A 27925-nucleotide genomic window follows, 5' to 3' on the forward strand; every position below is an offset into this window, starting at 1 on the left:
GGATCAAAAAACTATGGTACATATACACAATGGAATTTTATGCTGCAGAAAGAAAGAAGGAGCTCCTACCTTTTGCAACAACATGGATGGAACTGGAAAGCATTATGCTGAGTGAAATAAGCCAGGTGTTGAAGGACAAATACCATATGATCTCACCTCTAACAGGAAGCTAAACAACAAAACAAACAAGCAAGCAAAATATAACCAAAGACACTGAAACAGAGAACAGGCTGACAGTGACCAGAGGGGAGAGGGGAGGGAATTTCAGGGGAAATAAGGGAGGGATTTAGAGGAACCTATATAAAGGATACATGGACAACAACTGAGAAGGGTGGAAATGGGAGGGAGGGGGGAGGATGGGGGTGGGATGGGATGGGAGTAATAGACAGAAAACTGTACTTGAAAAATAATTAAATAAAAAAGGAAAAAAAAAAGAAATATGAATTGGTTGTTACAGAATAGTCATGGGGATATAAAGTCCAGCTTAGGGAATATAGTCAATTATCATATAATAATTATGTATGGTGTCAATTGGTTTGAGATTTATCAGGATGTTGACTTATTAAGTTGTGTCATGTCTAATCCTTGCTGTGTACAATTGGAACTAATGATGTATGTCAACTGTAATTGAAAATAAAAAAATGATAAAAAAGAATGATAAGTGTTTAAGTTCTCTAGGGGAATAATTGCCCAATTTAGTTTATTCATTCTGCTTTCTATTTACTAGTTTATTCTTCTGGTTTTGGAGCATACCCTGAAATAACTTTATAAAAAGAGATTCAAGTTAAGTAAAAAAAAAAAAAAAAATAAATAAATAAATAAATAAAATAAAATGGGGTGATACACAATCTTGTTCTCCACTTTTCATGTGGTGCACAATCAAACACATACTGAAGACATGGTTTTTATCATGGTCCAATCCACATCCTTGAGTGTATTTCCTGATACATTTATATTTAAGGTATTGAATGGTTTTCTGAAACATCTTTATAAGATTCTATGCTATACCCATGGCATCAATTCCAGAATAAGAATATAATTCATACAATATTTGTCTTAGTTTTTATAACCAAGACTGTATAATTGGTTTGTCTTAATATAATTTTTATTGTATAATTTTCAAGGTGTAGGGAGAGATGGAGGCCTATGAAATGCAATTAGATCTTCCTTAGTTGACACTGATCCACTCATCAATCAGTACCTCTTTGGCTGAGCTGTATTGAGTTTAAATAAATACAAGTCTATCATCATAATTACTGCCTTGCATAGTCCTGTCTTGCTTCTTCTTTTGTTTCACCACTCTGTGACACTTGCTTTTTACCATAATGCTGATAAAATGCAAATTTCCACTGTTTCTTTTTCTATACCATGTGGTTGAATTTGGAGAAAAATATACAACCACTCTGACTGATCTAAATTCAAATTCATGATCACAAATTTCCAGCATATTCTTAAGACCTACCGGCCCTCACACATTCACCATTCACTCTCCCACTTTCCTAGGTCTTACTTCACATTGTTTCTCTTCTCAACCCTCCTAACATCTCCTTAGGCATGTCATTCCCAACTCCGCTGAAGATCTGGCTTCTGTCCTTCACTAATAATAGAAGTATTTGGAAGAAATCCCCCACAACCTCTACTTACCAGCAGCTGCATCCTCACGCCTGGCTTTTCTACCTGTTGTCCAGGCACTCTGATTGAAAGCCAATCCGGGAGCACGGGGCGGGGCGGGGGGGGGGGGCAGGGCTGGGAATATAAAACAGAAAACTGTACTTGAATAAGAATTAAATTAAAAAAAAAAGAAAGCCAATCCCTCCACTTGCACACTAGATCCCACCTTCTCTCACCTGCTTAAGGAATTTCCTCCAGTAAGTCTTCCCTCCTTCTCCTATGTGGTCAAAATTTCCTTTTGCTATTTCCACCATCTTGAAATAAACAAACAGACCCCCCACACACACACATTATCTTGACCCCACTTTCTCTACCAGTTGGTGCTATAAGACTTTGCAGAAAATTTTCTTTAAAAAATCCATCATTCATTCCTTTAATGGAAATAAGTTCCATTATTTCAAACTCTGGCTTAATAATGTACTGCTCCTTTCACACATTGATAGACTCCACATTTATAGACTCCACATTGCTAAATCTAATGGTGAATTCTCACCTTATACATCTTATCAACAGCATTTGTTACAGTCAATTTTCCTTCCCTCTTCATTAACTTTCTCTGTCTTCCTGGGCACAACATACTCCTGATTTCCTGCTACTCTCAGACTTTGTATTCACAGGCTAGTCTTATGTTATGGTTGCTCCCTTTGTGCTTGACCTCTTAATGTCATCCTCAAGGGCTAAGACCTTGTTACTTTTCCTTGGTGATCTCATTCAACCTTATGGTTTTAAATACCATATACAGATTTTTATCTTTAGTCCAAACCTCTCTCCCAAAATTCAAACTTAAATGTCCAACTGCCTATTGGTTATTTCCATTCTATGTCTAATAACCATCTCAAACACAATGTGTCATTTCCCCAAATATGTTATACCCACTGCCTTCTGCATGTCACTCAATGATGCTCTTTCAGTTGCCTGAACAACCAACCTTGCTACCCAATCAACTCTTTTCTTCTCACATCCCACACCTAAAGCTTTTCTAGCATATTAATATTCTCTGATATTTTGCCTACACTCAAGCTCACTTGTCAGTTGTTTGTACATTAATCTTCTGCCTTTTGAAAAAAGTCATTTGCCATCTCTTTCATTTTCTGAATTGCTATAATTTCAGAGACATTAGCTTCAGTAGTTAAGTCATCATTTTCAACTATTTTTTATTCCATGGAATAGAACTTAAAATTGCATTTATAATAGCAAAGTAGCTTCCTAAATGTTTTTCTTTTCTCCTGAGCTTCTGCTAACTACAATTTAGCCTCCTATTCATTAGTTGTCAAGGTACCTCAGTTAGTCTACAGCTTACTCTGTTCACACATCAATTGGAATAATCAACTTGGCTGGGCATTTTATCATAGGAATTACTTTTTAGTTTCCTCAACTTCCAAAATTTTTATTTCAAACTACAACCTTTTTAATGAACTCCAATTTCATATAATCAATTACCTTATTCAACAACCCTCCATAAATTTCTAAAAGCCCTCTCTAATGGAATATGTCTAAAATGAGGTTTTGATTTCCAATTTCCACTCCCTATTTTTCTGTGTGTTAGTATCTCAGTTAATAGCATTGATGTGAACCCAATTGCTCAGGCTCCAAACTTTCTACCACAATCAATTTATCAGCAGATTCTGCCACTTCAGCCTTTAAAATATACCAATTCAGCAATTTCTTACTATCTCTGAAATCCAAATGGCCATTTTTGTCACCTGGACAAACTGCAACAGCCTCTTAACTCACTTCTTCCTGCTCCTGCCCAGCCCTGACATCCAGTTTCTCATTTTACACAGTCACTCAGAATATAAGTTTGACCACTTAATTTTCTCTTTTAAAACCTTATACTACCTCTCTACCCAAACTAGAATAAAATTCAAAGTTCTCATTACATACACTAATATCCAGTAAATACTGTTTCTCTTTGGTGATTACCTGTCTAACTTCTTATCTTTCTACTCTTTCTCTCACTCTCCACTACTTTGACCAATTTGTAGTCCCTCAAGCAACTCGTGAATTCTCCTACCCCACCTTTTAGCATTTTCCAAAAGCTATTTCCCTAGATAGTCATGTGATTTCCCCCCCTGATTTCATTTAAATCTCTATTCAGAGAGACTTACTTTGACTACCTTATCTCACCTAATAGCCTTTGCTACTCATTTCCTTTTACCTTACTGTAAGAGATACAGATAGCAAGAGATACCTTGCTATCTCTTTATAGCAATCATTTTGACATGACTGATAGCCCCCCATAAATAAATAAATAAAAATAAACAAATGTTTGTTTATTGTTTGTCTTCTATGATGTGATTGAATGTTCATGAGGCAGAAAACTGCCCTGTTGTTTGAGGTATTTCCAGTGTGTCTGGCACATAGCAATTATTATTTTTTTAAAATATATTTTATTGATTATACCATTACAGTTGTTCTATTCCCCCCTTCATTCCCCTCCACCCTGCACATCCCCCCACCATTCTCCCCCCCCCTTTAGTTTATGACCATGTGTCTCAAGTTCTTTAGATTCTGTATTTCCCCCACTATTCTTGCCCTCCCCGTTTCCTACCTACTGTCTATGCTGTTTTCTGTACCCTCTCCCCCCCCCTCCTCCTCCCACTCCCTTGTTGCTAACCCTCCATGTGTTCTTCATTTCTATGGTTCCACTCCTGATCTAGCTGTCCTCTTGGTTTGCTTTTGTTTTAGGTGTGGTTGTTAATAACTGTGAGTTTGCTGTCCTTTCACTGTTCATATTTTTCATCTTCTTTTTCTTATATAAGTCCCTTTAGCATTTCATATAATAAGGGCTTGGTGATGATGAACTCCTTGAACTTGACCTTATCTGAGAAGCACTTTATCTGTCCTTCCATTCTAAATGAAAGTTTTGCTGGATAAAGCAATCTTGGCTGTAGGTCTTTGGATTTCATGACTTGGAATACTTCTTTCCAGCCCCTTCTTGCCTGTAAGGTCTCTTTTGAGAAATCCGCTGACAGTCTGATGGGTACTCCTTTGTAGGTGACTGTCCCCTTATCCCTTGCTGCTTCTAGGATTCTCTCCTTCATTTTAGTCTTGGCTAATGTAATTATGATGTGCCTTGGTGTGTTCCTTCTTGGGTCCAACTTCTTTGGGACTCTCTGAGCTTCCTGGATTTCCTGGAAGTCTATTTCCTTTGCCAGACTGGGGAAGTTCTCCTTTATTATTTGTTCAAATAAGTTTTCCACTCGTGGCTGTTTCTTTCCCCCTTCTGGTACCCCTATAATCCGGATGTTGGAACGTTTAAAGATGTCCTGGAGGTTCCTAAGCCTCTCCTCATTTTTTTGAATTCTCATTTCTTCATTCCTTTCTGGTGGGATGTTTTGTTCTTCCTTCTGGTCCATTCCATTGATTTGAGTCCCAGTTTCCTTTCCATCACTATTGGTTTCCTGTGCATCTCCCTTCATTTCAATTAGTTTAGCCTTCATATGTTCCTCTAATTTGTGACTATAATCAACCAGTTCTGTGAGCATCCTGATCACCAGTGTTTTGAACTGTGCGTCTGAGAGGTTCGCTATTTCTTTTTTTGCTTAGAGTTATCGGCTCTGGGGCTTTGAGTTCTTCTTGAGCCATATTTTGGACTGTTTGTGCCTGTTACTATGAGGAGTGGAGCCCTGGGTGTTCACCAAGGCGGGGCAACTCAGTCTCTGGGCTGTGATGCTGTATGTGGGGGTGGGGTCAAGGGAAATCAATGGTGGTCCAGTCTGCCACCTCCCCGCTGGACTGTGTGTTCATCTGTCCCACTGCATGCGAATGTTCGACCGTGGTCAGCCCCCCATCCCCCCTGCTTTGTGCACTCAGTGGGTTCGCCTGCTGGGGCCTGCACGGTCCATCTCACTGCTCACTCCTCTGCTGGCCTATTTGCACTTGAATGTGTGACTGCAGCCAGCCTGCCCCACAGCCTCCCTGGGTCTGAGCTGCCACCAGCACTGCCACCCGCTGCTACTCCAGCCACCTGCGCGCCTGGATCTTTCCTACCCGACCCTACTCCGATGCTGGCTCCGCCCCTCTTACCAGTCCTGGTTGAATGGTTTGTTGTTGTTGTTGGACTTCTGTATAGTTCAATTTTCTGTTCATTGACTGCCTCCTTGTTTACCAAACCTTTGTTGTATTCAAACTTGGTTGTGGGAGAAGGCACAGTGTTTCCACCTATGCCTCCATCTTGGCGGAAATCCACATAGCAATTATTTAATTATTATTTATCCTGTGAATAAATGAATGAAACTGAGCCTTTATACCTTGAGATCAGCTAAGAAGGAATCTACAAAAAAGTTAACCCCCAAGTAACCACATTACTTGGCTGTGATCACATCACTCCCATCTCTGTTTCCAATGCTCACATTCCCCTTTTCTGTGTGCCTAATGCCCCTCTGCCTCTCTAATAAGGACAGTTGTGGTGGGATTTAGAACCCACTGTACTAATCAAGAATAATCTTCCCAGGACAAGATCCCTAACTTAATCACATTTGCAAAGACCCTTTTTTATTATAAGGTAGTAGCATTCCAAGTTCCATGGATTAGGGACGGATATCTGTAGGTGGCCATTATTCAGTCTACTGCACCTTCCATATTAATCCACAATATACCCTACACTGAATCATAATAAAATATAGTCTACTTTTTGAGAGCAGGAAGGGACAATGATTTGGAAGTGTAAGAGGAGGAAGAAGAATCCCCCCCACCCATAGGAGAGTGATAAAGGGAATAGGGGAGAGTGAAAAACCACCGTGTGAGAGGGAAACAAAGGAATCTACGTACCGGAGGAAAGTCAGGCTCCAGTTAAAGCAAGAAAATGAGGAGGATGTTTGGAGGAGATTGAGGATTTGCAAATAAACATACTATGACTTCCAGAGAATTGGAGAAAGAAGTGAGAAGCACTCATACTAGAGAATGGGACAAATGAGTTGGGAGTTGAAAAGGTGCGTGATGTGAAAAAGGATACAGCATAGGAGGGAATCAGTCCTGTTAGCCTCCAATGCAATTTGTTGTGAAAAGTCGGTGAGAATTGGTGTTGAGGAGAAAGGAGGGTGAGAAAGAGGCTCCCAATGAATGTGGGAACCAAGTGAGAAAAATGTCCAGACAAACTGAGTCAGATCTTTATCAGAACTATGTGGGAAATAATTTCTGCAATCATTATTAGTTTTTATACACTCTATGTATTTATTAGCTTTTATTTTGATTTTTTAATTTTTTATTGAATGATTTGAGAAAGAGAGAGAGAAGCATACATTGATTTGCTGTTCTACTCCTTTATGCATTCATTGACTGGTTGATTCTTGTATGAGCTCTGATGGGATCAAACCTGTAGCCTTGGCTTGGAGGTAATGCTCCAACCACTGAAATACCAGGCCAAGGTGTATTTGGTTTTTAAAATTAGCAATACTGTCTAAAAATTAACCCTATATTAAAAAATAAAGCCATTGATATAATAACAATATCTACATGTGTTATATGAACATTTTATTTCTCTTATCAGGTGTAACTTCCTTAGATATAGATAATTTTTTTCTGTATCTTTTTTATCTACCCTAACTGCACATTGCAAAGTGTTCTGCCATGTAAGTTTTCAGTACATATTGTTCACAGGCTCTTTATTGTGCTTCCACACATAAGTAATTCCTTTACATATCAGTTTTTTCAGAAAATGTGCCATGAAGTATAACACATACAGAAAAGAACACAGAAGATAAAGGTACAGATTAGTGAATTGTCACAAAGCAAACAGTCATGTAATTACCACCTATTTATGATACACAGCCAGCATCCCATGAGCGACCTCCTTCAAAAATTTTCTCCCAATGAGCCTTGTTTTCTACAAAAGCAAACACTATCCTGGACTTCTAACTCTATATTTTAGATCTAACAGTGTTTGATTAATACAGAAATAAAAGCATATGGCAGACATTATTTTGTGTCTAATTCTTTCATTTGTGAGATTCATATTTGTTTCTGCATGTGTTTGAAGTTATTTTATTTAAAGTGCTGTAGAGTGTTTTACAAATATACTACATTAATATCACAAAACAAGATATATAAAGTATGCAGGCATTCTAGTGCTGATGGGCTTTTGAGTCATTTACTCTTTGAGGCAATCAGAAATAGTGTGGCTAAGAATGCTCTTGCACATGGTTTTTGGTGCACAAATGGCACAAATATGCCATTTCTGGTGGGTTTAAAATAGTAGTGTAATTTCTGGGTCATAAGGTCAATGCATATTCTGCTTTACTGGAAACTTTGAAGTAGTTTCCCAAAGTGGTGAAGCAATTTATACTCTCAACAGCAGTGATTTAGTAGCTCCTCTTCCTCACCAACCCTTGGTGAAATAGCTTATTTCACTTAAGCTAATTAGTCAATACACAGTGGTTTTAATTTCCTTATGACTAGTGAGGCTGAGCATCGTTTCATATGATTTTGGTATGATTCCTTAGCCATTAGCTAGACTTCATCCCTACTGAAGTCTAGGGATGTGATTAATGAGTTTAAGAAGACTGAAACTCATTGAGCAGCAATTTGATCTTTTTTTAAAAGATTTTATTTATTTATCTTTTAGAGGGGAAGGGAAGGAGAGAGAAATATCAATGTATGGTTGCCTCTGGTGTGTCCCCTGCCAGGAGGGAACTGGCCTGCAACCCAGGCATGTGTTCTGACTGGGAATCGAACCATGAACGTCTGGTTCGCAGGCCCGTGCTCAATCCACTGAGCCAGGTCTGATCTCTTAACAATCTGTATTAGGGAAGGTTGGCAAGGGCAAGAATTATCAATCCTCCCTAAATTTTCCTTAGTAGAAACAGATTATATAATGTAATTGTACTTTCAGCAATGAAAATGATCAATGCAGAGATATTTTAATCCTGATGACATACAGGCAGTGGGCAACCAAGTGTCAGAATATTTTATTTGATATGTATATAAATCACCTATTGACCAGGCTACAAAAGTTCCTTGATAATATCAAGTAGTTCTCTAGTTATGGACTGATGATGCATTCTACACACAGGGAATAGGATTGCTCAAAGTTTAAGTTAACTGAATGACATCTTGGTCAGAGAAATATCTGATGAGTTTAATAAATATGAAACAATTTCTTAGAGCAGGATTATTGTGGACTTTATTGATAAAAGCGATCTTCTTATATTGCTATTGTGTGAACTAGGTCCTGTTAGAAGTGAGCTTGTCAAGAACAGTGTAAGTATAAAAAGCCTTTGTCAGCTTACCGGCCAACCTAACCAAAATATTCTCTCCAATGTCAAAGAAAATAGCACTAATAAGAATCAAATGCTGTGTAGGAATAAACAAGTAGTAGAAAGACGGAAGTTCTTGCTTCCTATTCCATGTTTTGAGATTTGGACATTCAACCTGTGTTTATTAAGAACCTGGAATGTAAAAAAAACTAGTATAAGACATAAACTCTATACTTCAGGACCTTATAATCTACTGGGAGAAGTAAGTACGGTACAAACTGAAAAAGAAATAATAATTAGTTGTTACAAAATATGTGACTTTTTAAACAGAAAATAATAAAATTAATGTGGGCCAGAGATACTGCAGAAGATTCAGTAAGGTAGTTTTGAAAGATTTTGAGGATTTTGAAAATACATGCCTCTAAATGCAGATGTAAATACCTTAATAAAGCTTTTGGAAAAAATATAAACTCAGAAAGAGGAAGTGCTGTCATGAGGTGAGTAATTCCTGTTGCTACACAGCACTTGATTAATTCTTTTCAAGTTGATAGTAAGACTTCATGGTTGAATTCAAACTGGAACATGCAGTCTGTGGGATTGTCATTCGAACAATGTACATGCTATAACTCAATCATTTAACACATGATGATTCAATAAGGTAATTAAAATAACATGATGGATGGGCTTTTGTGTTCAGGAGTCAAGGGGAGAAAGGCAAAATATTGAAATTTTAGGCTTTGTTCAAATAGAAAAAAAGCTCATCCTGGATAACATGCAAAGTTGGAGAACCACACCAGTCCATAGTGGCTACTTCCAATAATAGAAACAAGTACAAAAACAATGAAAAGCTTGGAAACAGACCCATATTTGATATCAGCTTGGTTTCTAACAGAGGTAGCATTGCAGTGCATTGAATAAAGAATTGTGTTTGTACATTTTCAATAGGCTTACAGGGTCAACAAATAGTTATGTGAAAAAATGTATCTTTATTCCTACTTTATAATGCACACAAAAATTAACTCCATATAAACTATTGGTCTAAGTGCAAATAATAACACAAGTTATAAAAGAAAATGTGGGAGAATATCTTTATGAAAGGCAAATAAGCCTTACACACACCACACGCACATAGGTGTAAAAGAGTCCACCTTAACAGGGGACAGGTGTGTGTTAAAAGGCCAGGGTGTTTGGAAAGTTCGTAATGATGAAAATCATTTTGATTTTATTTAAACTTTTGGGAAAAATGAAATAATTAAAGCAGTTCTTCAAAAACAAAATAAGTTCTGAATTTGTACAGATTTTTGGAGAAAAAATAAAAGGAAACAAAAAAATTGATAAAAACTAACAAACTTGTACTTTATGAACTAGCATTTCTTATCTAACTGTATATTTCAGTATGTTGGTTCTGCTTTTTTAACTCTTTAAATTTTTCCCCAAAGAGTTAGACTTTTGGTATTACTATACACTTAGGAATTAAAGATTATAAAGTCAGAGTCTTGATGACAGCTTCAATTAAAATTTATTTCTTTTCATTTAAAGCAGGGGTAAAACAATATATAAAAAGTGAGCTTAGGACAGAAGAGAGTTGTATTAAATTCATTTCAACTTGATTATTTGATAGGCAGGTTCTCCATTTACTTGTGTTAACAAATATTCTGCGCCTTTAACTTATTTTGAAGCAAAGAGAAATGGTTTATAACCAGACCTGAATAATACCAACAAAACCTAAATGTAAAAAAAAATTAACAATTTTAATTTTAGATAAAAAAAACAGAAAGATACTTTGAACACTTCAAGGTTGGAAATATTTGTTAACATTTTATAATTTTTAGTATGATAAATTAGATTATTAAGTATTTTTAAATGTTCTACACATGAAACAACTCCATTAAATAATAAAATATCAAGTTGCACACTGGGAATAAATAATTTTAATAGGTGAAAAGAATTGCTTAATATTCAGTATGTGAAATGATGATTATTCTTATTGTAATTAGGGAAAAGCAAGTGTAAACCACAATGAAATAGAATTATATTTACATCAGAATGATAACAATATTAGTTATATTGAAATTCATGCTTTGTGGAAAGTCATTTGTCAGAAAGTTCTATGCAATTATAGTTGGTTTCAGTTGAGGAGGAAGAAGCCATTAGACTGGAATTGGTCAAACAAATTTAGGATTGTCCCAGTTTACCACAAAGCTTTTTCTTGGGTGTAACTTTTAGGTGACTAACCCAACACTAGGGTTTTTTCCCCCCTAAATAGCCAAGTCAAGGAAGTTTGTCATTCCCTGGATGACTCCTACCTTGAAACTATAGAAATGTGACATTCTTTAACACTGGTCAGACAAGTTTCTTCTCACTTGTTCTTCACATGTCACCCAGCCCATAAAAACCAACCAACCAATGCTAAATGTAGCACATAAACCTGTGAACCAGTGACCACCTTAGTAGCCACACAAGAAGATCCTTATTTTTATTATCATTATCATCGTCATCATCATCACCACCATTATCCCTGACGCCACCACAACAATAAGAATATTATGTACAGGTAAATGGGATTTTGTTTGGGAAATTAAGTCTATAAAACTTAAGTCGCTGGGGTATCTTCTAGTTTTGTACTAATTGGTTGCTTTCTATAATTCAGATTTTTTATTTCTTCACACTGTCAAGAAATATGTTATTGTAGGTTTAAAGGCCTTGCAAAGTCTCTAGCAAAGTTTCAGAAAGTTGAAAAAAACTAATCAGATTTCAGCAAAACCTTGCTTACTACTTTTTATAACCACCCATAAGAACATTACTATTTTTGTTCTCTAGTAATATGATTGAAGTAATATTTTATAATATAAAAATGTATTATAGAAATCATTGAAAAATCTAAAGGTCTTTATAGATTTTTAGAATAATGTATTTTACTTTACTCATCCTGAATTAGCATCTGGCAAACTTCTGGGACTCCTTAAAACTTCATAAATATTTAAATGAGACCCTTTCTAAGGTACTCTGTTTTTCCCGGTTTTCAGGAGAAAGTTGGAAGAGGAGGGCATTCAACTTACTTGATCATTAATTTCTCTGTTTCTAAGTCAAAATTTTTTCCTTAGAGATTTAAAGTCCTTTATGACAAAAAAGGTTTATCTTTTTAAAATTTGGGAATTTTTTTGCACTGAAATCTTACATTAACACTCTTCACTATATAACAATATAGGTGCATTCAATTCCAATGGTCTATAGTGGAAGGTTTAATAAATGGAAACTAGTTTGTTATGTTTGTGGTTTAAGCTAATGCATTATTGGAATGTGGTTTAAGAAAATCTCATCTAGGAAATGCTACCGGGTATGAACTGTGAGATAAATTATGGTAAGACTGATATTTTAAAAATGTGAATAATGTAGTTGCTGTTATTTGTATGAATATTGTCATTGTAATTTGATTAAGGTGAATGGTTGATTATGCCAGAATAGCCAATAAACCTTTACTTGAAGTAAATTTAATCCAAAATTGAGGGGATTATAGTTCAGTTAAGTATGTGGAGTTGCTTAAATTCACTGAAGATTAATTTTTAACCTATTCTCTTTGTTCAACAGGGATTTATCTTAGAATGCAAATTTTGACATAAAAAAAAACTATGGGGAAAAAAACTGTGGCCAAAATTAACTTGGTAAATGAAAGAGCAAACTGTTTTTTTTGCATGTAGATTATAATTTTAATGGTTTCAGCTATTATTTAAAAAATAGTCAATTCCTAGAGTCTATGCATCTTATTTACTAAAGGAAAGGTTGAATGAATCATAAACTACCATGCTCTTTTATATATAAAAGAATCTCCTTACTTGTTTATGACAGGAAGCAATCCATAATGAGATGGGGAAAGCCGTATCGGTGCTATAGCCAACAATGTTTTCTTTAGAACATCTAAAATGGCTTTCATAGAAAAACATTTTAGAAGCTGTGTTGTAGTGATTATTTGTATAGAAACTATCTCAGTGACTTTAGAATTATCACTTAGGCTACATAATGTATAAGTGCCTCAGAAAGACTAAACTACCAGTCTAAGTTACTATTGGCTAATCCAAAACAAATTTGAGACCTCACTATCACAGTGAACTTCTAGTCATTAAAAGAAATATTCACAGATATTAGTAAGATTAAAATATTGTTTTTAATTACTCGAATTGTATATATATTTTTGAAGTGTGATTCATTTTGTATGCAAAACACTGTGCCAGAATAGCGTTTTTCTGAGTTTAAGAGTAAACAACAGAATTTCAGTATGAAAGCATACATGAAATAGGGAGTTTCTTTGAAGAGATTTCGGTTCTGGAAAACATGAATTAACAAGTTGTTGTAGACTGCTCTGCCTGGTTCTAGGAATTGTATCTCTACCTCTTGTGGCTAAGGGCGAGGGACAACCTGGAATACGAGCTGCAGGAGACAAAGCTTGTCTCTGGGAGCAAATGCTGCCTCAGTTTCCTCTCCCTGCCCCCAAAGCTTGGTCAGAAGTCAATGATGGGTAAGCCCCTCACAGTAGGGGGCGGGCAACCTAAGCCAGACTCGATCACTTGGGAGGCCTTTATGGAAGAACTTTGGGAGCTGCAACAAAGAGGGAGCAATGGACTCTTGCCTCCCTCCCCACCGGCTTTGACATAGCCCAAGTCCCCATGTTCTCTGGGAGAAGCGCTTCCTGGCTCTAATCCCCTTAAGCCTGAATACCTGATGGGGAGAGGTGCAGCTCCTTGCCTTGCTAGAGTGTGTCCTGGGGAAAAACCTGGCATCACAAAGACTTCGTGATAAACCTGTGAAATCTGCTCTGCCAAGAGTGTTTTCATTCATATGTTAAGGGTTCGAGCAGGTAACCCTAAAACTCTGTTCCTGACATACTCTAACTCATACTAAGCTCTCAGATTTCCTTGAAATGTTATCCACTATTTAATCCTTGCCACCTTGTATTCCTGTATATTACAACCCAATAAAAGCCCCTGGAGGAGGGAGCTTAACGTCTTCCCCCCTGAGAAATTGGCCACTGTTCACGGCCTTGTTCTTCTGGGAAAATGGCCACTTCTCCTCCCCAAGCAGATCACATCATATCTCAGTCATGATTACTCTCATCTGTGGCAGCTGGGGAGACTTGCGAAGAAAGTTGCCCCCACAACAAGTCATCAAATGTGATATAAGAAAGAACGTATAAGATTTAAGAATAGAGAACAGAAGAGAGAGGAAATAAGACTGGTGGAGTTGCATGGTTGTGGCTTAAGCATTGTGGCCTAAGGTAATGTTTAAAAAAAAAGGTAAAAAACAAAAGCAAAAACAAATCTCTTTTACCTAAAAATCAACTGGTCCTGCAGGCATTAGAACAACAAAAAAGATGCTCATAGTCTTAGAAAATACTTAATCCATCAAATACATTCACTGACCACAAATTGTTCTGTTTTGTGCATTTTGTTTAGGATGATGGAGAATGCAAGGGATTGTGGAAACCGCTGAGGCTGTTTTGAATTTGAAATAAGAAATATTTTTAATGTTACAGCTCTTACTTCAAGTGAGCAATTTCATGACATCATGTCTTTCAAAATATAAAGACTAATGTCCTAAAAAAGAAGAATAATGTCCTTGTTAGATTAAGAGTGACTATAAGACCTAACTGTAACCCTAGGTTACTCTATGATGTCTATGTATTTTCTGATTGTTTTTCATCTAATTTATTAGTGTTGATGATGAAACTTTACTATTTGTTAGTTTATATTGTACAAATAATCTATGGTTATTCTAGAAACAGAAAATACAGTTAAAGAAAATGTGAACAAAAAGAAAAAAAATCTATCCGTGATCTCATAAATGCTGTAACTGCAGTTGACATCATGATGTTTACTTCCACATTTAATTGAAACATCTAAATGATTTGTTATATATTTGTTTATAAATCTATATATGTCCTCATACATGATGTCACTATAGTTTAGAAAAATATAATCAGATCACACTTAATGTTATTAATCTGCTTTAGATAAATAAAAAGAGAAAATCAATCTCTCCTCTGTAACATGAAGACAAAAACTATGTTTATTTTGCTTACAGCTGTGCCCCCAGCAGCTAACATAGTACTTAAACATGACCAGTTAAGAGAATGAGCATTAGGGTCTATCCATTTTGAGGTGATTGAGGCTTCTAAGTTTTCAGCTAATATAAAGGCCTAATGCATAAATTATACATCACGTTGTATAAGTTGGAGGAGAAACAAGTAGATTTAGAATGACTATCATTGGATTTCCTGCTTTCATAGGTACGGCATATCAACCCAGAGAAGAGCTTGGTCACCATGTATGACAGTTCTTATTTTTCTTGGAGTGATGGCAATCTTGGGAGTGACTATTGGTCTTCTCATTCATTTTCTGGCAGTTGGTCAGTATTAATTATTTTCAATTTTTATTCTTACCATTAAATCTCCTTATACTTAGAAATTGTCAAGAAACAACATAAATGTTAAATTCATTTGTTAAAACTTCTCATTTACTTAGTATTTTATTTTAACATAATACTTTTCTGTTATTTTTTTGAATTAGAAGCCTCCTTGATCCACTCCATAAATTGTCTCACCAACTGTGGAAATATGGCAAGATTGAAATATTTAATACTTATTTTTTAAAGATTTTATTCATTTATCTTTAGAGGGGAAGGGAAGGAGAGAGGGAGAGAAATATCAATGTATGGTTGCCTCTCATGAGTCCCCTGCAGGGAACTGGCCTGCAACCCAGGCATGTGCCCTGACTGGGAATCGAACCGCGATTGTGCGGTTCGCAGGCTCGCGCTCAATCCACTGAGCTACACCAGCCAGGGCAATATTTAATACTTTGATGCTAATATTCATGGTCAATAAAGGAGCCTGTGTATAGGCTTGTATATGAGTTTGCTATATCTCTTAGTAAATATACCTCAAACTGTTGAGATCTGTACTCTTTCTGGCTTAATCTGGTATCGGCACATTAATCTGCTAACCTGAAAATACCCAAGTTCGGTATATTGAATGTAACAATGTTAAAGATTCCAGTTATTTGCTCTTCTGTTTGGTGCTAAACTACAACTAACATTAAAAAATGGTAAGAAAAAGAGGGTCTTGGAGTTTATTTATTGCAATTTGGTTTTTTGTTTTTAGTAAAAAAAATTCCCAGAGGGCTAAAGTGATATACCAAGGTGTCACAGCCAATTTGTGGCATGGCTTGAATTAGTTTCTCTAACTTCATACACTTTACACTTTCAGAACAACCTTAGGTAACTTCTCAGAAAGAATCTGGCATTTGCTTTTCATATGTAATTGTTGTCATAAAGAAAAATATAGGAAATTATCAGAAGAGAAAAATTAATTTTCATTTTAGGTTAAATAATATTTCTGACTTCTAGGGGAATAAATTATTACAATTCAGGAGACCATATTTTTCAAAGTCTATTATTAAAACTTTGTATAGATTTTGTGGTGCTTTTAAGGTAGCTCAAAAGCACAACTGTTCTCAAAATATGTGAATGGCTAATATATCCTAACCAAAATAAGATACCATTTCCCATTACTTTTTCTATTTTTAAAAGTACATATATGACAAGTAAGAACTATCTGTAGGCTTGTCATGTTTTAAATTATGGTGGCCTAGTATATCAGGTGAAACAATTCACATTTGGAGACAGGAAGGATTGGCCAATGTGAGACCCGGTGGCATATACCAAGCACCAGCTCCCATATGCTATAAGGAAGTGCAAGGGCAGCATGAAATCCTAAGGAAATGACTTCAGGGAATGGAAAGCAGGAAAACAGGCAATGGGGCATAAAAAAGGGTGCAAATGAGTATGGATTATCCAGAAGGTAAAGGGGGATGTTTACAATGTTTTCTGTATCCGAAGTGCTTAGAAAGATTAATTGGGTAATCACTAGTCTAAGAATTCAGTTTACACATGAAAAATAGATTTCATCTCTAGTGCATACTCAGGTAAATTGCTATTAGCTGCCTGGATTGATGCTTTGAGTAGGATGTTGAGGAACAGTGATGTCTATTATCTTATCAAGAAAGAAGGGGGATTCTCCTGTGAATATTGGTTAGTCACCATTTCTAGACTAAGTAGATATTAATTCCCCTCCATTTTCTTCCTCTTTCTCTCTCCATCCCTCTGGCTATTTCTAATATTGAGTTGAATGTTAATTTTGAGATAAAGATATGGAGGGACTTAAAATCAATTTCTGTTTTAAAATTCCTAGAGTATTTCTTTATTTCACAGGGAAGATTTACTATTACCAAGTTGATTTTCATATTTCTGGAGTCCCGTACAATTATAGTTGTAAAAATGCAGCTTCACAAGGTAGTGCAAATCTGAGCAAAGATATTGAGACTAAGGTAAGTCAGTAATTTATTTTATAATTCCATTATAAATTTGATTGAAATAGACATAGAGCCTGATCTATATTTTTTTCCTGACAGATGTCTGATGAATTTCAAAATTCTAGCCTATACAGAGAATATATCAACTCTCAGGTCATCAAACTTCTGTGAGTACAAATTTATTTAGGATATTACAGAAAGGGAAGTAGGTATCACATTAGCCCTGGTTTTATGTAATATTAACATGAAGAGAGAAAGAGAGAGAGAAATAAGAAGGAAGAAAAGAGAAAGAAAGCAAAGAAGGAAGGAAGGAGGGAAGGAAGGAAGGAAGGAAGGAAGTTAGTTCTCCATAAATTAAAGTAACACAGTATTTAACAGATTTCTGTTCATGGCAGGAACTGTTCCATACAAATTGTAATTTTATACCTGAATGGAAATTTCAAGGTTGTTTGTTTCTGTCAGGTCTAACTTCTATGATGAAAGATAATTGTAACTTTATGGAAAACAAGGACTCTGACCTGATGTTTCGCTACCCATATATTAGTCATCTCTTCCATCCATATCCAACTGGCATCCCTATTCTAAGACAATCTTCTTTTGGTATTACCATTACTTTAATAATTGTGGAGCAAAGTGAATCACTTAAAATAGCCATCGTCTAAATATGTCTTTGAAGTGTGCTTGAGGGTAGAGATGGGGTGTAGGGAAGAGGGTGTCATGGAGCATAGGAGATATGCAATAAAGAGAGCACTTGTATTTTGGCATTGCCAATATCTATTCCAAAAATTCTGAACTTCCAGAACAAAATCAACAAACAAAAAATCCAGGTGGCCAAATGCCAACCAACCAACTTATCTATAGAAAACAAAAATCTTCACAGGCTCTTCCATTGCCCATAATTATTTGACAACACAGGTCTGTTTTTTTTTAATTGTGATTAATATGGCTTTTGGTTTGAAAGTCTTCCAAAATGAATTAATTTTCTTCTGATTAATACAAAGAATGTACTGAATGTATAAACAATGCAGATTCTCTTCATGCTTTAGAGTTATGTTTCTGAGATTTCTCAGGGCACAGATCTAGTAAGGTAGATATGTATAAGAAACTGTAAAAAAGGAGCTTAGTACTGGATCCTGAGTATATTTTAGAAGTTATCTTTTGAATGCTTCCCAGTTCTACATTTAAATCCTCACTTATCTCTTAATCTAAAATTAAGTTATTAAAAATACCTATATGAGAACACAGTTTTTACTGTGTTATAATAAAACATCATCTTAATCATTGATTTGCCAGTACTTAGTTTCTCCTATGTGTTTAAAGTACAGAGTAGGACAAAAGTAAGTTTACAGTTGTGAGTAAGCAAAACATAATTTATTCTATTGTTATTTATTAATTATTGTATTATTTTCCACATGAACAGCTGTAAATCTACTTGTATTCTGTATTCTGATTTCTAGTTTGTGGTTCACACCTTTCTCCATGCACAATACCTCTGCACCAGTTAGAAAATTTGGGGGAACCCTTGCCTTTTAAACATATTGGAATAATAACTGTGTATTGTTCTTTAATGTTATGTAAAGGAAATATGATAATTAAAATGTGGGAAATTCAAAGTGTTCACAAAACATCTAATAGATCAAATAAGCAACACACTAGAATATTTCTGTTTTTTCTAGCCCTCATTCCAATGGTTCAAGTATACAGTTGCTGCTGACATTCAAGTTTCTTCCAGGAAAAAGGGAGACCATGAAGGCTGAAATCAAAGCTCTCTTACTTCAGATGTTGAAAGACAACATGGTATCCTGGAATGCAGTTCCAGCTTCCCTTAAACTTATGGGTACTGCACTTGTTTTTATTATTTTCTACTACTTGGATTTATGGACTATTTTAAAAAAAGAGTACTAGGAAAAAAATAAACCAAGAGTTTCAGGAATTTTTTTAGGAAAAAATATGCTTCTCAAGATCTGTCACTTTTACAATGAATTGGTAGTGGAAGGGGAAGTGCCATAGAATTTTTGTCTGAAGATTGATTGAAATGATGGTTAAACTGTGAGCATGCAACAGTTTGTTGTTAATGTATGGAAAAGGCAAGGAAGGGTCCTAATTGAAGCATTATTTCTTCCTACCCTCTGTTCTCATCAGAATCTCATTACAGGAAACAGATTTAGGGTTTTCTTGGTTTTTCAGTGTGAAGACTGCAGTGGTAAGAATGAAGTTGGGAATAGAAAGTTTTCATTGTTTCCTGAGGAAGAACGGGATTAATGGTATTAAAGAAAGAAAATTACGTGGACCCTAAAATTTCAGTACCCTAGAAAACAAGGGAAGAAAATGGTAGGATTTTGCCCCAGTACAGAAAGTCAAGTTTTTATAGATTTTCAAGGTTCCTGCAAAGGTCTTGAAACTCTCATTTGTATTGTTAAAGGGTGTGTAAGGTGATAAGCATGTGGTTACAGAACCCAATTTTGTGGTTCTTCCAGATTGACAACTTATCCCAGAGTTCTTGAAGACCACAAAGGCTTTCAACTGGCTGAGAGCTGCCACTTAAAGCTCCTTTGACTCAGAATGCAGACCTCACCACCAAGGGCTCACTGATGAGAACTGAGTTTAAGGCAGAACTTCTCAAAGAGGCAGTGCAATTCTCTGGGGATAGCTGTTGGGAAAGACAGTTGCACTAGTTAACTGCCCATTTCCCAGGGATTCAGAGTCAGCATTTTCTGGTGTGTCTTCCTGTAGTTCCACGCTCTTTCTCTCTCAACTCTCTTCCCATATAAAAGAGACTTGAATTTAAGTTAAATTCTCCAAATTTCAGAATTCACTTTTAGTAATAAGATGATCCCAAAGAACAGGACAGATCCAATAAAGTACACTTTTAGTTGTAATATTTTCTTTACAATATAAAAAATTCTGGGTATTCCAAAGTAATAAGAATTATCATAGATAGAGAATTTTAAAGATAATGCCCAGTTCTTTTATTAATAAGAACATCAGCTTTTTATCTCACTAAATATTTTACCGATACTATTATAAAATTGAGAACTTTCTTTTTCATTTCCTTTTCCCTTTTCATATACCTGCTAGAGATGTGGAAAGATGGTCAAAATATAACAAGTAGGAGTGAAAAGGAATGATAACACATGAAACAGTCTGAATAGTTAAACATTGACTATAATTGGACTAGAAAACTTAGCCTTTATGTCCTTGGATTGAAGATAATAACTTGGTGATATTTTATCAGTTTTATGTATTTTGAATTTCAGAAATCAAGACTAATGCTGAAATGCTTACCAACAACTGTAAGTTTAGAAACTTTATTGTAAATTTAAAATGTTCACAAGTATTTCTCCATTGTTTTCCTAAGAAAGGTTCAGAAAATACATCTTATGGAAATCCAAGACTTCCATAATGGAAGTCTTTCAAAATTATTGGATATACCAGATATATATCTGGAATTTCTTTTTGAAAAACACTGGCATATAAATTTTAACATTTGTAAGGAGTTGTTTCCAAAAAATACAATAAGAACTTATCCAAAGAATGAAATTATCAGTTAAGATTATCATTCTGAGAAAGTTAAAATCAGAAAGATTGAAGGAAAACAAAAGGACAATTTAAGATAATATGAAAATAAAAAATTAGGCTATATCAAATGTATTTATTATTGATGAAAAACAGTTCTGTACCTTTTAAATAAATTATCTTTAGAGTCTCATGTTGCCCCCAAGAAATAACCCTGTATTCATGCACTCAATGGATATTTCTAGAATATCTCTTGTCCACAGGGGGCCTTAGAGACAGCATTGCATATGCTACGCAAGATGCACACATTAATGAAGCAAAGTCTCCACTTTTAAAGATTTTGCAATTTACTTGGGGAGATGAGAATGATGACAAATAGATACAATAAAAGTCAGTGGTTGAAAGATGCTTGAGACTTGAAACAAGGATAAGTAAAAGTCACCCAAACTGAGATGGCATGGGGTACTGTGATAACAGTACATTGCAGGAAAGAAACAGCATCACTTAAGAGATTCTGGACCATGACTATAGGGGTTCAAATGATGTTTTAAGATATATTTTATAAAGCATAATCAAAGGTACCTACTCTTGTATAAATAAACCTTTTCTTCAGGTTGTGGGAGACAACTAGTCAATACTGTTGCATCAGGCAACCGAATCGTGAATGGGAAAAATGCCCATTTGGGGGCATGGCCGTGGCAGGCCAGTATGCAGTGGAAGGGCCAACAGCACTGTGGAGCATCTCTGATCAGCAGCAGGTGGCTATTATCTGCAGCTCACTGCTTTGTTGAGTAAGTGTGAAAGTCTGTCTAAGTGCAGGGTTCTGGGTGTTAGCCTATTTTTGGTAGTCTGTGGGGGTTAACCTAATGCATGAACATTCATCAAGGCTGTATACACTTATCAGTACCTGAATAAACAAAGAGAAGCAGGGACACTTGAATATGGCAAAGCAAAGCAAAGTGAATGGAAACAATTCCCATTCTTTAAATAAGCCATTTTGGCTTGAGAGTAAATGCTCTAGTTATACTATTTTATTTCATCGTAACAATAATTCTCCACAAAAGATACCATTAAACACAATTAAAGATGAGGAAACTAGGGTTCAGAAATAGTGATATAACTTGGCCAATATCATAAAGACCTTAAATAACATGAATTGAATGTGAACTCAGGTATGTCTGCCTCCAGTTACTAAGTGCTTACTTTTCTTGCCCTTCAGGGCTTACAATTTAGTTATGGAATTTTGAAAGGGGCATATTGAAAGTATAAAACAGCATGGAATAGTAAGTGTCTCACATAAAACACAAGTCAGAGCTGTTGAAATTTGATGAATGAGGAGAGCACATCCACCTGATATAGGAAGATACAAAATTTGATCTGGCCCCCACAAATATGAGCTTGGAGTAACAGGGGTTGGTGGATGGGAAAAATGTGTTTTGGGTGGAGAAAACAGTCTTCAAGTGTGTTGAGATGGAATAAAAAATATTATGTTCTGTGGATGGCAAATGAAAGGGTAATTTGAAATAGGGAAGATTTTGAAACATTAGAAAATATGCTTAGAAAATCCGTATTGATCGGGGGCATCTCTAAATGACAAGATACTTACTGAACACGTCTCCTATACCGAATGTTCATAGGATTTATCCCCCTGATGCAATTTCCAAAAAGTAGCCCATGGAGCAGCCAGGAGATTCAGTAAACGATGGGTCCTTAAATCACACTAAACCCTTTAAGCACAAATCTCTGGAGGTGGCGTCTGGGTTGAGTTTAAGGCAGTGGAGTTGAACAAACACAGCTATCAAGCACGTGGAGTGACAGGCGGTTTTAGGACAGTAGAAGGATTGGAGAATGCCACTGCTACATGAAAGTACTGAAACTTTAAAACACAAAACAAAACAAAACAAAATCCCCCCACAGGCTTCTGATGATTTGAGAGAAGGCCAGAATAGTTACACAGAATGTGAGGTTCTAAATTGAGGAAGAGCTTCAGTGGAGAACTGGAGAAAGGGGCCATAAAATTACATTAGGAGCCAAAATGCATTGGATTGGTAAATATAATAGGGTGACTGGGTGAGAACAAGGGACAATTTCTTTTATGTCTACAGATGCCATTCCGGAGCCTCCATAGGCTCATGAAACTTAGGCTGTTTGGCAGTAAGAGTGATGCTGGATCCCAGCCACTGAGGCTGCTCGGGTGATGCCCACTCCAGCCCAATGTTCAGAAACTGGGTGGGGCTGAAGTACCAGGAAAAGACATAAGTGACTCTGGTCAGGAGGGTTTGCAGCAGGCCAACAGCTCTAACAGTCCTTAACACAATTTTTATGTGACTGCATCATTTATAACATTTCTAAGTCAAAGATAGTTGTTTAAAAAAATAAGAATTTAAGTGTTTTGCAGTGTTATTTGGGAACCTTGCTGCTTACAGTTATGACAGGACCACTGTGAACACTGTTGTGGCACAGAAACTGAATGTGTTTTCATTAAACTCTGTCCTCCAGGAGAAATAATTCAAGAGATTGGACTGTCAACTTTGGAACTCTAGTAAATGAACCATTTATGACAGTAAAAGTCCAAAACATTATTTCTCATGAAAATTTTAGCATGGTTGGGGTTCGTGATGACATTGCCCTTGTGCAGCTTGCTGAAGAAATCTCTTTCTCAAAGTACATTCGTAGTATTTGTCTCCCTGAAGCCACACTGAAGCTCTCGGAAAATGACAGTGTTGTAGTCACAGGATGGGGAACACTGTATATGAATGGTAAGTTTTTACACAAAAATGTAATAGCTTCATGGGAATAATTATTTAAATGACTAATCACTCACTCGCTCTCTCATGCAATTAACCAGTCAGTATGCTGAAAAGAAAACAAAGTGCTGGGACCAAAAGCATGGCATTGTCTTAGATTTCTCAGATGTCTATGGGAATGAGAATTGGAAAAAGTGGAAGTGTGAGAGGCAGCCAGCTGTAATAAGTATCAGAAAGAGACCAGTCTAGCCTGGGTCTGACCTGGCTCCTGGTGACCAAAAAGAATCTGCTTTATTTTACAGATATTCTTTGTCTCAACAAACAAAGTTAAGATCCCTTTAATATGCAGAATTTGTGCCTCTAGGTCCCCTTCCAAATATACTTCAAGAGGCCTTTGTGAATATTATCGACAACAAAGTTTGCAATGCTCCATATGCATTATCTAACTTGGTGACAGATAAAATGCTATGTGCTGGATATATGTCGGGAAAAGCTGATGCCTGTCAGGTACGTCTAGATACATCATCATATTGTTTTCTACCGAAATACTCACTAAATGGCAGTTTTTATTTACACAAAATATTTTTTCTATGTTAGTGATTTCCACAGAGTACCCTCTTATTTCATTACATATAACGAATATTGATAACCCCCATGTATACCAGACACCACACTAGATACTGGGTGTACAATGGTGAACACAATCCTTGCTCTCATGGAATTTTCAGTCTAGCAATCTATGCAAATAATACCTACAAGGTTATAAAATAGATTTGGTTTCTGTTTCTGGGCAATCTGCAGATCTACAATGCTGCTTTTTCCTTATCTAGAGATGCAGCATGTAAACACATCACAAATTACTTACAGGCTTCATCATGGAGCAGCTGAGTCAATTTCTCCAGAAGCAAGGCTGGACTCATTTTAAAGTCAATTTTCTAGGCTGCCCCATCCAACATTTGGCAGCTGTAGACAATATATTCCAGTTTGGAGTTTCCCTATTTTTTAAAGTATATTTCATTGATTATGCTACTACACTAATCCCAATTTTCCCCCCTTTGCCCCGTCTATTCCCAGTACCTTCCTTCTCTCCATCAATACTTCCATCTTAGTTCATGTTTATGGGTCATGCATATAAGTTCTTTGGCTTTTCCAACCTATACTATTCTTAACCTTCCCATGTATTTTGTACAATTATGCATATTGATCCCGCAGCTTTTCCCCCATTCTCCCCCTTCCCCCCTACCCCTCCTTGCTGATAATCTTCCAAGTGACCTCCATATCCATGATTCTGTTCCTGTTCTAATTGTTTGCTTAGTTTGTTTTTGTTTTTGTTTATTCCCTTGGGTTTTGAATAAGCCCAATAGTTTCAGAGTTTCTTTTTTAATTTTTTAAAATATATTTTATTAATTATGTTATTACAGTTGTCCCATTTCCCCCTTCATTTCCCTCCACCCCGCATACCCTCTTCCTCTCACATTTCCTCCCTTTAGTTCATGTCCATGTGTCTTAAGTTCTTTAGCTTTTACATTTCCCATATTATCCTTGCCCTCCCCCCTGTCTATTTTCTACCTACCGTCTATGCTACTTATTCTCTGTACCTTCCCCACCCCCTTCTCCCACTCCCCTATTGCTAACCCTCCATGTGATCTGCATTTTTGTGGTTCTGTTCCTGTTCTAGTTGTTCCCTTAGTTTGTTTTTGTTTTAGGTGTGGTTGTTAATTATTGTGAGTTTGCTGTTATTTTACTGTACATGTTTTTTATCTCTTTTTTCTTAGATAAGTCCCTTTAGCATTTCATATAATAAGGGCTTGGTGATGATGAACTCCTTGAACTTGACCTTATCTGAGAAGCATTTTATCTGCCCTTCCATTCTAAATGAAAGCATTTCTGGATAGAGCAATCTTGGATGTAGGTCCTTGCCTTTCATGACTTGGCATACTTCTTTTCAGACACTTCTTGCCTGTAAGGTCTCTTTTGAGAAGTCCGCTGACAGTCTGATGGGCACTCCTTTGTAGGTGACTGTCCCTTATCTCTTGCTGCTTCTAGGATTCTCTCCTTCATTTTAATCTTGGCTAATGTAATTATGATGTGCCTTGGTGTGTTCCCTCTTGGGTCCAACTTCTTTGGGACTCTCTGAGCTTCCTGGATTTCCTGGAAGTCTATCTCCTTTGCCAGACTGGGGAAGTTCTCCTTTATTATTTGTTCAAATAAGTTTTCCACTTGTTGCTCTTCCTCTTCCCATTCTGGTACTCCTACAATTCCGATGTTGGAACGTTTAAAGATGTCCTGGAGGTTCCTAAGCCTCTCCTCAATTTTTTGAATTCTTGTTTCTTCATTCTTTTCTGTTTGGTTGTTTCTTCCTTCCTTCTGGTTCACTGCATTGATTTGAGTCCCAGCTTCCTTCCCATTACTATTGGTTTCCTGTGCATTTCCCTTCATTTCACTTAGTTTAGCCTTCATTTGTTCATCTAGCTTGTGACTAAAATCAACCAGTTCTGTGAGCATCCTGATCACCAGTATTTTGAACTATGCATCTGATAGGTTGGCTATCTCTTTGTTGCTTAGAAATATTGGCTCTGGAGCTTTGAGCTCTTTCTCTGCTTGAGCCATAATGTTTTGTTCTGTTTGTACCTATTACGCTTTAGGTGTTCACTAGGGTGGGGCAACCCAAGTTGCTGGGTTGTGACACTGTATATGGGGGCAGGGTCCGAGAGGGAAAAAATGGTGATTTGCTCTGCTCTCTGTTGCACCTCAGTCCCTTCCATTACTTAACCCAAGCAAATGGGGCCTTTCTGGTGCTGATTCCCATGTGAATGGGCTTGTGTGTGTTCTAGGACCCTGTGGGTCTCTCCAACAAACTTTCCTGTGAGGGTAGGAGTCTCTCCCTGTGCCTCAACCCCCGCAAGTGTTTTCAATCGGTGTTTTGAGGCTTTATTTCCTGGTGCTATGACCCTGGGTTGTGCAATCTGTCTTACTCCCCAGTTATCTGTGCACGAATGTGGGACCGCTGCACAGTCAACCAGCCACTTGGCCCATGGTGCCCTGCTTCTCCATCGCTGCCTTGCTGGGTCTGCCTGTTGCCACCCCACACCCGGGGTCTGCCAGCTACTGCCTGGGTGCCCAGGGTCTGCCTGGTACCACTTTGCATGCCCAGTGTCACCACTTCCTGTGCCATGACCCCTCTCTGCTCAGGCTGTCCAACTCTGCCCTGCCTACCAGTCAGGATGAACATGTCTATTTTAACTCCTTGGTTGTCGGACTTGCATACAGTTCAATTTTCTTTCAGTTTTGGTTGTTACTTTGTTTCTGAATTGTTGTCTTTATTTTGGTTGTTCAAGAGGGCACAGTGGGTCTATCTATGCCTCCATCTTGCTGGAAGTCTTCTGGTTTCAGAGTTTCTAAGCCTAAAGATGGTGGATTGTTTTCAATGCTCAGGGGCTAATGATAACTCCAGTGGAGAGGTAAAAGGACATTCTTAGGATGAGAAATGGTTTTCTCTCTCTCTCTCTTTTTTTTTTCAGAAAGACTCTGGTGGACCACTAGCTTACCCTGACTCTAGAAAGATCTGGTACCTTGTTGGAATAGTAAGCTGGGGTGATGGATGTGCCAAAAAGAACAAGCCAGGTGTCTACACTAGAGTGACTTCTTATCGTGATTGGATTACCTCAAAGACTGGACTCTGAAGGGGAAGTAACTTTGGAATTGAACACAAGGACAACTGCAGGCTATTCTTATCCATTGCTTCAAAATCTTTTTCTTTCGATGGTTGGTATACCAATAGTTTTCCTATATACAAATACTCAAATGTATTTATCAATATTTTATTATATCTAAAACACTCCATATTTTTACCTATTCAATAATAGTGGAAACAGTAAGAAAAAATAATGGCCAGAATATTTTTATTAACTGCTTAGTTCTAATTTATCCTACCTACCATTATATTCAGGCTAGACCTTAATTTCTTTTTCAGAATTAAAAAAATTCTACACATTTTTTTAGCATGAGAACATATTTCCTCCATCTACCAAATAAATTATTTTATTCTATAAATTATAATTGCATTTTTAAAAACAAATATGTAAGACATAGTGTACATTCAGTTTTTCTTTACATATGAGATATTTTGTGTACCTCATAGAATTATACAATCTTTGAGTGAAGAAGGAATTTCAGAGGTTCAGCTGGACCACGTCTCTCAATTTATAGACTGAGAAACTAAGGACTAGAGAGGAAAATTATTTGCTTAAAGTCAACCTCCATCCTCTCTGATAAGATGCAATGCTCACATGAATTTTCCTTTGTAAAGTTTAGATCCAAAACTAATCAGGAATTTAAAAGTAATTTTTCAGTTATTTATATACTATTTTCTTCATGTCCTTCTTTGGTCATTTGTTTGCCTTCACTTGCAACAAAAATAATGTGAGTTTCTCAA

General features: G+C 36.6%; 1 protein-coding gene across 2 annotated transcripts; it reads left to right on the plus strand.

The window, feature by feature from the left end:
• The first annotated feature begins 11282 nt into the window (after positions 1 to 11282).
• LOC118984205 (transmembrane protease serine 11B-like) lies at positions 11283 to 27543 on the plus strand. Of its 2 annotated transcripts, none has more exons than XM_037041979.1 (10): positions 11283 to 11421; positions 15148 to 15266; positions 17127 to 17242; positions 17327 to 17394; positions 18904 to 19064; positions 20485 to 20520; positions 21357 to 21534; positions 23243 to 23502; positions 23855 to 23997; positions 27012 to 27543. In XM_037041979.1, exons 1-10 carry the CDS (start codon positions 11414 to 11416, stop codon positions 27171 to 27173), a joined length of 1251 nt encoding a protein of 416 aa, XP_036897874.1. In that variant the 5' UTR covers positions 11283 to 11413; the 3' UTR covers positions 27174 to 27543. The 2 variants fall into 2 exon arrangements, with proteins under 2 accessions (XP_036897874.1, XP_036897882.1); XM_037041987.1 differs by having other exon boundaries at positions 27016 to 27108.
• The last annotated feature ends 382 nt before the right edge of the window (positions 27544 to 27925 follow it).

This window comes from Sturnira hondurensis, unplaced genomic scaffold (genome assembly GCF_014824575.4).
Source record: "Sturnira hondurensis isolate 20B ecotype Veracruz unplaced genomic scaffold, ASM1482457v3 Scaffold0000566, whole genome shotgun sequence".
In the NCBI taxonomy this organism is placed as follows: Eukaryota; Metazoa; Chordata; class Mammalia; order Chiroptera; family Phyllostomidae; genus Sturnira; species Sturnira hondurensis.